General features: G+C 18.5%; 4 protein-coding genes across 4 annotated transcripts; all 4 read right to left on the reverse strand.

Moving 5' to 3' along the window:
- Nucleotides 1-1,826: 1,826 nt before the first annotated feature.
- PGSY75_0507200 (subtilisin-like protease 3) lies at nt 1,827-3,938 on the reverse strand (the record flags this gene model as incomplete). The annotated part of the gene is made up of 1 exon (XM_018784353.1): nt 1,827-3,938. The coding sequence occupies one exon, from the start codon at nt 3,936-3,938 to the stop codon at nt 1,827-1,829; it is 2,112 nt and encodes a 703-aa protein (XP_018643008.1).
- Nucleotides 3,939-5,016: 1,078 nt separating this feature from the next.
- On the reverse strand, nt 5,017-7,614 carry PGSY75_0507300 (hypothetical protein; the record flags this gene model as incomplete). The annotated part of the gene is made up of 1 exon (XM_018784354.1): nt 5,017-7,614. One exon carries the CDS (start codon nt 7,612-7,614, stop codon nt 5,017-5,019), a length of 2,598 nt encoding a protein of 865 aa, XP_018643009.1.
- Nucleotides 7,615-8,591: 977 nt separating this feature from the next.
- On the reverse strand, nt 8,592-9,053 carry PGSY75_0507400 (hypothetical protein; the record flags this gene model as incomplete). The annotated part of the gene is made up of 1 exon (XM_018784355.1): nt 8,592-9,053. The coding sequence occupies one exon, from the start codon at nt 9,051-9,053 to the stop codon at nt 8,592-8,594; it is 462 nt and encodes a 153-aa protein (XP_018643010.1).
- A 978-nt stretch (nt 9,054-10,031) lies between these two features.
- PGSY75_0507500 (subtilisin-like protease 1) lies at nt 10,032-12,104 on the reverse strand (the record flags this gene model as incomplete). The annotated part of the gene is made up of 1 exon (XM_018784356.1): nt 10,032-12,104. The coding sequence occupies one exon, from the start codon at nt 12,102-12,104 to the stop codon at nt 10,032-10,034; it is 2,073 nt and encodes a 690-aa protein (XP_018643011.1).
- Nucleotides 12,105-12,997: the final 893 nt, after the last annotated feature.

The raw sequence follows: 12,997 nt of genomic DNA on the forward strand, positions 1-12,997 counted from the left end.
AGTAAAAAATAAAAAAAAATAAACAAACAAATATATTTAAAATAAATATATAAAAAAAATTATAAAGTTATATTTTAAATATTTAGATTTAAAAAATTAAATAAATTATTTTAATAATATATATATATATATTTTTTTTTTTTTTAAGATATATAATTTTTCAAAAAAATATCTTAACATAAAAATTGAATAAAAATAATAAATTAAAAAAAAAAAAAAAGTTTTAACATAAAAATAATAAATATATATAAATATATTTATATATATATAATATATTTATAGTGATGTATGTAATGTGATATATATAATAATATCATAATATTATCGACATATATTTATATATTATAAAATATATAAAAATATATTATATTATATTATATTATATTATATTATACTTTTGTATATATAAAATCTTAAATTTTTTTTTTAATACCTATATATAAATTATTACATATAAAATATAATGTATATAATATAATATATATTAATATTATATTATTTTTTTTTTTATTACCGCTCCTCAAAGGTGATTAAAAGGGTTTTTTTTTTCTTCTATATTTATAAGCATATATATTATATAATAATACTCATTTGACCATAGGCCTTAAAATAATATAATATTATATATAATATAATATATATATTAAATATAATTACATATGTATTATTATATATTATATATATTTCTTTTTATTTTTATGTAATTTTTTTTTCTCTCCACTTTTATTAATTATTGATCTCCTAAAAAAAATTACCTTATGATAGGAACATATTATTTTTCAACTAATTCTTTATTTATATATATAATAAAATAATAATATAAAAAATAAAATGTTAAGATATGTTTTGTTATTATTTTTTTATAAAAGAATAAATATTAAAAAATTAATAATATATTATTATATATAAAATATATTATATTTTTTTGTGTATACATTTATATCTCAAATTCTAAGGTTCTTTATTTTTTCCTTATAAAAAAAATGTATAAGATTATATAATAAGAATTATTTATATATTAAATATATTTATTGAATTTTTCTTTTTTAATATAAAATATATATATATATATATATGTAATATGTATATAATATTTTATCATATGTATATAACCCATTAAGAATTTTTTAACATGCCATATTTTAATATATATTTATAATAGTATAAAAAAAAAAAAAAAATAATAAATTTTTTAATAAGTGTGTTTTATTATACAAGTGTAACTACAAATATATAAAATTTATTTAAATAAAGCAATATATGAACAAATATAAAACAACAACAACAAAAAAAAAAAAAAAAAAAATTAAAATAAAGAAATGAAAAAGAAATAAATTATAAAAAATAAGATAATCAAATTATATAATATTATATTATTAATATAATAAAATATATATATATATATATATATATATTTATATATATATGTAAAATTATAAAATGAGAAACTTAAAAAATTTAGTATTCTTTTTCACCCCTATTTTTTTGATATAAATAAATTACGGTTGATTTTAAAAATTTAAAATATATACAATTTGTCTTTTTCGTAATATAAAAATATTGTGAATTAAAATATATTTATTATATGTACGAACAAGGTTAAATAAAAGATAATAATAATAATAATAATATTATTATTTATTTTTAATTGTATCCTTTTAGAGGTTATAAAAAATGAATAGGGGGATATAACATTTTATTAATGTAACCTACAAAAAAAAAAAAAAAAAAAAAAAAAAACCGAAAAAATTGGTTATTATATTTTTTTCCTTTATATATTTTCCTTTATATTTTTTTTTTTTTTTTTTTATTTTTTTTTATTTTATTTATGCTTGGTTGTGCTTTGGCAAACTATCAATTGTCAATTTGACCAGATCGTAGACATTTATGAACCCGCCCCATTTCACCTTGCTTTCTAGCGATTTTGTATGTACTATAGAATTTTTAAATATTTCTATAACTTGTTGACTATTTAAATGAGAATTTATTGATAAGACTAAGGAAGCGAGACCTGTTATAACAGCTGCTGAGAAAGAGGTACCACTACTTATAGCATATTTATTATGAGGAAAAGTAGAAATAATATTACCTCCAGGTGCAGCAAGGTGTACATAATTTGGGCTATAACAAGAATCTGATGATAATTCAATATTTCCATTTGATTGTTGTGTCATATTAGATACAGAGATAATATTATTTAGATCTGCTGAATAAGCAGCTGGATATAATTTTTGTATATTTAAATTACATTCTTGAAATGCTTGTTTACATTTTGAATTGGATGAACAATTTCCAGATGAGGAAATAACAAGAATATCTTTATTTTGTAATTCTTTTAAAGCTTGAAATAAAGATGGATAATGTGTAGTACTAGCAAAACTAGCATTTATTATTTTTGATTTTTTCTTAGCACAGAAATTAAAACATTCTAATATATCACTAATATAACCAGCATTATTATTATTTAAAGCTTTACATATAATTAATTTTGCTTTCTTACTAATACCTTTAATTCCTCTTTTTTGTTTAGGAGAGTTGCCTGCAATAATACCAGCAATAAATGTTCCATGCCCATGTCCGTCATTAGAATTATTATTATTACAACATTCTTCTTTTTCTTTTAAAAATAATCTTTTACGTAACATATTATCAATATTATATATATTATTATTATTATTATTATCATTTCTATTATAATTTTTGTCGCTTTTTTTCATATATTCTTTCTTTTCTATAATATTATCTTTTAAATCTACATGCTCATCATCTATTCCTGTATCAATAATACAAACATTAACATCATTAACTTCATAATTATATGATAAATTCATGCCCTCTTCGATCTGTATTATATCATAACCATCTAAAATATTCGTTCCAATCATTTTTTTATTTAATCTTTCGCTTTGATATTTGGCCGAACTGTGATTAGAATTACTATTATTATTATTACTATTAATATGATAATTATTATTATTATCTTTATTTTTATTACTATGATTAATTTTAAATATATGATTTTTATTATTCTCATATTTTCTTTTATCTTTCAGTGACAATATATATGGAGATGTGGATATAGATGTAAATGTAGATGTAGAAGCAGATCCATGTGGTAGCTCCTTCGTCTTGTCTTTGATTGGACATGCAACATTAATCTTACTATTCTTACTATTATTATTGTCATATATATTATTGTCATATTTATTATCTCCCCTTTTATTATCACTCTTTATATTATCTCCCATTTTATTATCACTCTTCATTTGTAGACCATGATTTATTTGAGTGTCCTTCTCAACGTTAATTCTTCGACTTTCTAATAGGCGAAGACAAATATTTAAAATCATTTCTTCATTGTTTATATATTTAGGAAATTCATATAAATAAAAATTTATAAAAATTAATTTTTCAATATGACCACAATTCGAAAGGATCTTCATAAAAATATGTTTATAATTTCTTGAACTTAATATATTATTATCTTGTTTAAAATGTATAATTAATCTTTTTCTTTGTATATCTTTTATTTTTTTTTTTATTTCTTCTTTTTCATTTATATTTATATTAGACCTTTTATCTAAATAAGAACTTTGCTCCTTTCTTATTTTTGTTTTATTTTTCTTAATATTTTTATTTTTATAATTATAAGAATTATCAATTTTTTTTTTTTTATTATTTATATATTTTTTTATATTTCCTTTTTTTTTATCCTCTCCATCTTTTCTTTTATTACTATTTATATAAGATACATCATTCAAAAGTCGGTTCTTATAATATCTTCTTGTAAATATAAAATTACTTCCTATACCCCTTTCTATATATTTTTTCTTCCTTACCACTACCTCATAGTTTATATATTTTATATTTTCAAAATATATTTTGTTTATTATATTAAAAATAAAAATATACCAAATAAAATAATGTCTATTTATCATTCTATATTTATATTATTATATCTGTATCATATTATTAACAAAACGGTGTTAATATCAAAAAATATAAATAAATAAATATATATATATATATATATATGTGTGTGGTTTATTATATATTATTATATTTTTTTTAATAAGCATTAATATACTTTTCTCTTTTATTATAATATAAAAAAATCAAATAACATCAAATCAAATCAAGACGGGTTAGATATATATTATTTTATGATATAATCTTATACTATAATTTATCAAAAAAAAAAAAAAAAATAAAATAATTACAAACATAACAAAATATAATAAAAAATTATAAAATAAAATACAAAAAAAAAAAAAATTTTTAATAATAAACCAAATGAACAAATTGAATAATTTCATTATTATTTATAAATATAAAATATTTTAATATTATTTACATACACACCCATCATAGCATTTTTATGGAAAATAAAGTGGACAATTTTTTATTACAACAAAATATGCATTCAGAACTATTCTTCCTAATTATAATTAATAACAAAATATATATATATATATATATATATATAAAATAAAAATAAAATAACCAAATCTAAAAGGTAAAACATAAAGCATAATTTATTTTTGTATTTTTTTATATTTTTATATTTTTTTATATTTTTATATTTTTGTATTTTTTTGTATTTTTTTATATTTTTGTATTTTTTTTTTTTTTTTTTTTTTTTTTCATGTGCACTCTTTCGAACATTAAAATAACTAACATATTTTTCTAATCTTCAAAGATTAACATATATATATGAAAATTATTTCATAAAAAATTGCTAAATGAAAGTACAAATTTTTTCCATTACATAAATTTTGTTCTGCATAAAAGGTAATATAACATAATAATAATAATACATATATATTATATATATTATCATTTATATTGAAATTTTTTTTCTTTTTTTTTTTTTTTTTTTCTTTAAACCAGATAAGTAAAAAATAATATAAAATGTGAAAAAAAAAACAAAATTAAAAATAATATACATATGAAAATATAACATATATATATATATATATATATTTATTTATTTATATCCATCTTGTTCTCTCTTTATTATCGTTTAAATTTTATCTTTGGAGATCCGTGGGTTCCACTTATTTTAGCGTTCGCACCACCACTTGATATATTTCTGTCAACTTGTTTATTTCTCCTTTTTTCCACCCCATTATTTTTTCTGTTCTTATTTCTTCTATTATTTATTTTATTTTTATGTATCTTTCTTCTTTTTGTTGATATATTTTTTTTTTTTTTTCCTTTTCTTCTTCTTTCTAGCTCGACTAACTTATCATATTTAGAGCGCATTATTACCCTTTTCAATTTTTTTTTCTTTCCTTGCCTTCTTCTTTTTATATTCGATGAATTCTCATTATTGCTTGAAGAAAAATTATTATTTTTTTTTTTTTCTAACTCGGATAGTGCTTCTAGTGTGTCTAGATCCCTATTGTCTATGATAGAAAAAGGATCATATAAAAATCGGGTCTCTGAATCCTTTTGTGTATCCATATAAACATTTGCATTCTCGTCATTTGTGTGATTATCTAAATGTGAATGAAACGTATTATCACTCTCATCATATATATGATAATCATTGTTGACCTGTTTGTCATGTGAAAATTTTCTTTTCTTCCTTATATGTATATCATTATCATCACTATAATAATTATCTTCATATGTTATGTCTTTTACATATCCATCTTGATCAAATATATAAGATTTGTCATCATATCTGTTATAATTTCTTTTTTGCATATCTTCATTATAAGACATGTCCAAAAAAGAGACATACGGTTTATGATTAAGCATATCATTCAAAAGGAATTGTTTTTTTTTCTTACACGGATAAGTTTTATATTCATCAGATTCTTTTTTTTTTATGTATGTATCTTTCTCATCTTCCATATGTGTATTTCTATTTTTATTTATCATTTTATTTTTTTTTTTATATATATCTTCATCCACAACTGTTTCTTTCTTTACATGTTGTTCCTCTACTTTATATTTGACGGGTATATTATCTTGATACATATATTTTATATTTGCGTCATTTAATAATTTTTTGTGTTCTTTATTTTTTAACTCCAAGTAAAATATCTTGTAGGATCGTTTTCTTTCTTCTGCAGAATCTTCAAATATATTCATAAAATCAAGGTTATATGTCTTGTTAGACAAATGTCTCAATTCTTCTCTTTTTAATATTGATTTATTTAATATTCTTCGTAATTTTTCTAGAGACAGATTTAAATTGATACTATGCATAAGCACTAAGGAATTAAAAAAAAAAGTTGCAGATACAACAACGTGATCATCATCTATAATATCAGATAGGACTTTTTCATATATATCTGTATTATAAGAAAAATAAAATAGAGATATATCTTTTCTATTTAATTTTTTATTTCCTTTATCATTTAATATTTTTATTTCATTATCATATATATAATTTTTTTTTTCATTCTGCCTATTATGATCTGCATATAACAAACCAAAAATTGAAAAAATTTTCTCAACGTTTAGATTTAAAGAGGAATATGATTTTTGTCCTTCGTCATTTGGGATTCTTTCATATTGATATATATCATTATTTTTATTATTTTTATTATTTTTATTCATATGATTCTTAATTTTTTTGGATGGTGTTTCAATTATTATTTTAATTTCTCTCAATTTCTTCATAATTTCTATTAATTTATTATTTTCTTCATATATATTATAACTAATATAAATAAATTGAACACCTTCCATTGTACAATAATCTAGACACTTAATAACATGTTGTATTGATGTAGATTTATTTATTTTTTTATTTGTTTGGTTGTTACTTCCAAACGATTTACATACAACAAATTGTCTGTTCATGTTAATAATTATTTTTTCATTTTTTAATATATCTCCTTGAATAATAATATTACCAATGAGTATATCATGATTATTTTCATAGTTCAAATTAGATTCTTTACAATTTTTTTTTTTGTTACATATTTGTTTTTTTATTTCGTTTGGTTCTTGAATTATTTCTTCTGAATAATATTTAAAAGAAGAAATTATACTGTTTATTTTATCACTCAAAGAATTATCATGTTTATCATTCATATTATAATTTACCTTATCATTTAATAACAAAAATTTTTTTATCAAACCATCAGTAGTATCATCAACCCCTGATCCGATTAAACACACTTTGGTAGTTTCTATGGATATATTATTTTCTAATATATATTTTGAAAATTCATTGTCTTCATATATATGTTCATAATTTATATTTGTCTTTTTTAAATTATTCGAAGATTTAAGGGTAAACAAATTTTTAATAGATCTAAAAAATTTTAAAAAAATACTTTCCTTTTTTTCATTTGTAGTACGATAATATTTTGTTTCTCCTATTATATTATTATTATTTATTTTATCATTAATATTATTATCTGATAAATTCTTTTTTTCTTTTTTTTTAATAAATGTCTCAACATTTACATTCCTCTTCTGATAAATATGTAAATTGTCACCTTCTGATGATAAATCCTTATTTATACTTTCAAGAATTCTATGTCTCACCTTCACATGACAAAAAATATTTTCTTTCAAACGAAAAAAATGTATATACAAAAAAGAAACAAATAATGTACAACGTAATAATCTTTTACACAAATATATCATCTTTTTATATTATTTATTTATTCCTTTTCTTTTAAAGAAAAAAAAAAAAAAAAAAAATTAATAAGTCTTGTCATAAAAAAAAAAATATATTAAAAACTTATTTTTTATTATAAAATATTACAAAATTTAACGTATGTGGTTATATAATTATTTGTATAAGTTATAATATAATAAACTAATTTGGTCACATTCTTGGATTTATTTTAATTATATTGATAAAAAAGACACAAAAAAATAAAATACATACATATATTATATATATATATATATTATTTCTACCAACGGGGTCTATAAAATATAATACAACTATTAAAAGGGTGTCAAAATTATTCTTCATTTTATTTATTATATTTATTATATTTTTAGATATATTTTATATACCCAAAATAATTTTATTATAATAAATTATATTAAATGTACAATTCATAGTTATATATTTCATATCTTTATTAATAAACTTATCTTCACATATATACATATATACATATATATATATATATACATATATATATATATATATATATATATGTATTTATAACAATATTATAAAAAGAACAAAAAAAAACAATAGACACTTTTATTAGTGGGCTTTCAATATAATTAATGTTATCTGTTCATTATGCATGTGACAATACACGATGTTATTTAAAAATGACATAAGGATACTCCTACAATGGGGTAGAAGAAAAATAATAAAATGTGCATTATATTTAAAAAAAAATAATAATAATAAATATAAATGAACAGATGATGTGGTTTATTTTAATTAAACATTGAATATCAAAAAAATAAAATACAAAAAAAAAAAAAAATAAAATAACAAAAAAGCAAATGATTACATAAAAAATTGTTGTTAAATGAATAAATATAAATATAACATATATATATATATATATATTTTTTTTTTTTGTATGATAATTGGGACTCCGTGATAATTCCATTTATTTTATTATTTTTATAAGGGTTAAAGAACAAAACTACAACATAACGTTTTGATTAAATTCTATATACACATTTTTATTTAACAGATATTGTATGAATTCACTTAAATCAGAAATATGCACATTTTCTTTTATTGAAAAAATAACAACCCCGAGATATTTTAAATATACATAAGTTCCACATGAATTCATAAGTTTTGATAATTCTTCATTTTTATTAATATAATCAAATAATTGACTTATATCATTTTTTGAACTCATCAATAAATTACGTGCTGGTAATTCTTTATAAGTAGTTTCCATTTTTAATACTTTTAATAAATCATTATTATTACAATTCTTCATTTTTCTTCTATTGATCTTTCGATTAACTAAAGCAGAGTTACTGTTTAACATGGGCTCAGCAGGGGTCACTTGGGACCCACACAAGGGTATGCATAAAAATTCATATAGGTAAATATATAAGGAAAAAAAATTAAAAGCAAAAAAAAACTTCATGCTAATAATTATTTGGTTATAAACAAAATGAAATAAAATAAAATAAAATAAAATAAAAAAAATAAATATAATAAAAATAAAATAAAATAAAATAATATATTTATATATATTATATATATGTAATTTCTCCTTTATTTATGTTATTCATTCCTCGGAGTTGTAACAATGGACATTGTTCAATCTTCAGAGGCACGTTCTTGCTAATATTAACACACTACACATAAAAAAAAAAAAAATATATATATATAAAATAATCTATAATATATATTATATATATGTATATTTTTTTTTTTTTTTTTTTGTTACTTCTTTTTTATATATTTAAAAAAAAAAAAAAATTTACAAATCAAAAGTTATATATATTAATTTTTTTTTATTTTCTATTATTACAACTGTTTACTATAGTACACACATGCTATATATATATATATATATATATATATATATATATATATATAGAAAAAAAAAAAAAAAAAAAAAAGAGAATTTATTTTATCATAACGATCTAAAAAAAAAAAAAAATTAGAATTTTTATAAACCATATTGAATTAATAGAATAATTCTATTTCATAAAAAAAAAAAATATATATATATATTTATATAATATATATCACATATATCTTATATATATTGTTTAAAAAGTTATTTCCAATTTTTTTTTTTTTGAATTAAAAATATTTGTATGGTTAAAGTTTTTTAAAAGTCTTAAAAAATATTGTTCTTAATAGGATAAATATTACAAACTATTTATATAATATGTATATATTTATATGTGGTGTTAAAAAAAAAAAATATAAATATTTACAAAATGATAAAATTTAAAATGTATAATATATAAAAATTAAAAAATAAAATAAAATATATAATATTAGTCTCTTATTTGAATAACTAAGGTGTAAAAGTTACACACATAAACTTTTTTTTTTTATTTTTTTTATTTTTTTTTATTTTTTATTTTTTATTTTTTTTATGTACTACTTAATGCAAATATCTACTTTTTTTCTTCCAATAGTTGGGGTTATTAGAAGTGATGTATGTTTTCTTGGATTTGATGGCTAAATTGACTGCCTTATTTATATCTGCATATCCAGCCCATGCAACCATATTTTTTAAGGAAGGTAGATATACGATAGATTCCTTTAATATTTGTATGACTCTTTTATATGATAAGTCAGGATTAATAGAATATATGAGTGATGCGATTGCAGCTACATGAGGAGCAGCCATAGAAGTACCATTTAATTTTCTATAAGAATTATGTGGAGCAGTAGAATATATATTAGTTCCTGGTGCAGCTATTTGACAATATTTATTACTATAAAAAGAATTAATTGATAATGAATAATTATTATTATAATCTTTTTTTAAATTAGCAACAGATATAACATTATCATAAATAGTAGATAAGATAGGTGGATATTTAGGATTAATTGATAAATCACATTTTTTAATATCTGGTGTTGATGATCTATGATGACTACAATTACTTGCAGATACAAAAAATAAGATACCTTTTCTTTTTAAATATTCAACAGAAGCATTAAAAATACTACTATATTCATCAAAAGAAAAACTACCATTTATCATATTTGCATTTCTACTAATACAATAATCTAAACATTTAAACATATCACCTAATCTTCCTAATTTATTTTCATCTAAAGCTTTACATATAATTAATTTTGAATTAACATCAACACCAACAACACCTATATTATTATTACCTATAGCAGCTATAATACCTGCAACATGAGTACCATGATAATTATCATCCATAGGATTTCCAGAATTATTTACAAAGTTTGCACCATATATATCATCAACTACACCATTGTTATCATCATCAAATCCTTTTCTTCCATATAATTCTTTTAAATTTAATTCAATATTATCTTTTAAATCTGGATGATTATAATCAACACCACTATCTATTACACATATACGAGTACTTGTCACTTGATGTTCATTAATCAAATCTTGTGTTTCATCTAATCTAGATAAATCTAAACCCCATTGCAAATTACGAAATTCATCATTAAAATGATATTTACTTGATGCACTACTACGACTAATATTATTAATATTATTATGATTAATATTATTATGATTAATATTATTATGATTATTATTATCATCTTCATATATATAATCACTTTTTGAATATCTTTTATAAGAAGGTAATGATAATGTTTCATTCTCATGTGCATTATTTGAATATCCTTTTCTTTTTGATGTTACATATTGTGATTCCTTAAACATGCCAAACATTTTATCATAATCCTCAGCATCATTTTCTACTTCTAACATACTTTTATAATTATTAAGATCAATATTTTTGTCACCTCTTCTTATAGCATCCTTTATACCACTTATATCAATATCATCAGCACTTACTAATTTATCTGATTCAATTAAAGCTCCTTTCTCTTCAAGTATTTTAATATAAGATACTAACTGTTCATCTGTTGTATCTTCATTTAAATCTATAATCATAGAATTTATATTTTTCAAGTTAGATAAATTACCTTTACTTTCTAAAAAAGATAAAACACCAGGTTCTAAAAGAGATTCTTGAAAAAACGATGGTGTTGTTGCATGATTCTCACTTACAATCAGTCTTAATTTCTTTTTCTTTTTATATCCTTCCTTCTCATCAATATTGGTCCCATTTGTTGTATTTTTTATATTTACATCTCCTCCGTCGAAACTATTCATATTATTACTATCAATATTATTACTATTAATATTATTATGTTCTTCCTTTATATTTTTTAGTTCCCTAATTTTTATTTCTTCTATCTCTTCTATAGGAACCGCAGTATCTGGATTAAAAGAATTTTCATCTGCATCAATTTCATTACCACCTATGTTACTCTTTTCAATGACTTCTTCTACTTTTTCTAAGAATCTTAACTCACTAACAATCTTTTCAGCATCATCTTGTATTTTCTTATTTTCTCCTACTCTTAAATCATTTGCAAAACATACAAATATAAAAAGTGCATGTAAGCTAAATGTGCACAGGGCAAGAACTCTTTTATTTAGCATCATTGATTAGAAAAAAATAAAATAAAATATATATATATATATATATATATATATATATATATATATATATATATATATATATTTATTTATTTATTTACAACCTATTAAATATTAATAATATAAGGAACACAAATATAAAATATTTATATATATAAACAATAACCCACTCATATATATATGTGTAGTTGTTGTCTATACAAATAAATTAATATATAAACATATATTTTTTTTTCATATAAATTATTTACTATATACTTATTAAATCACTATATTTAAAAAAAAAATAAAATAAACATATATATATATATATATATATATATATATATATATATTGATACTATTAAAACGATAATCCTATTAAATATTATATGTTGTAGAAAGGCACATGGAAAAAAAAATATAATAATAAATAAATAATTAAATAGATTATATATTTATTTATATTTTTCAGTGTTTTTTTGTTTTTTTTAATAAAATGGTAAATAAATTTAACTATTAAAAAATATATATATATATAATATCTTAAGTTCTATACAAAAAAATTAAATAAAATAATAAAAAAATTATATTAAAATATAAATAAATGTACTTAGATTTAAAAGAAAAAAAAAAAAATATATATATATATATATATATAATAAAAACAAAATAAATAAAAATTTCTTTCTCTATAGTACAACCTGTTCTTTATAGAACACATCTGGAAATTAAACCTTTTTTTTTTTTTTTTTTTTTTTTTTTTTTTTTCAAATAATTATTTTTTTTTAAAAAAAAAAATATCTAAAACCCTAAAAAAAAAAAAAAAAAAAAAAAATTTAAACCAAATATGTAAATTAGAAAAATTAAAAAAAGAATTAAAAGAATGAAAATAATTGTTTAGAAAAATAATTTTTTTT

This window comes from Plasmodium gaboni, chromosome 5, assembly GCF_001602025.1.
Source record: "Plasmodium gaboni strain SY75 chromosome 5, whole genome shotgun sequence".
Taxonomy (NCBI): Eukaryota; Apicomplexa; class Aconoidasida; order Haemosporida; family Plasmodiidae; genus Plasmodium; species Plasmodium gaboni.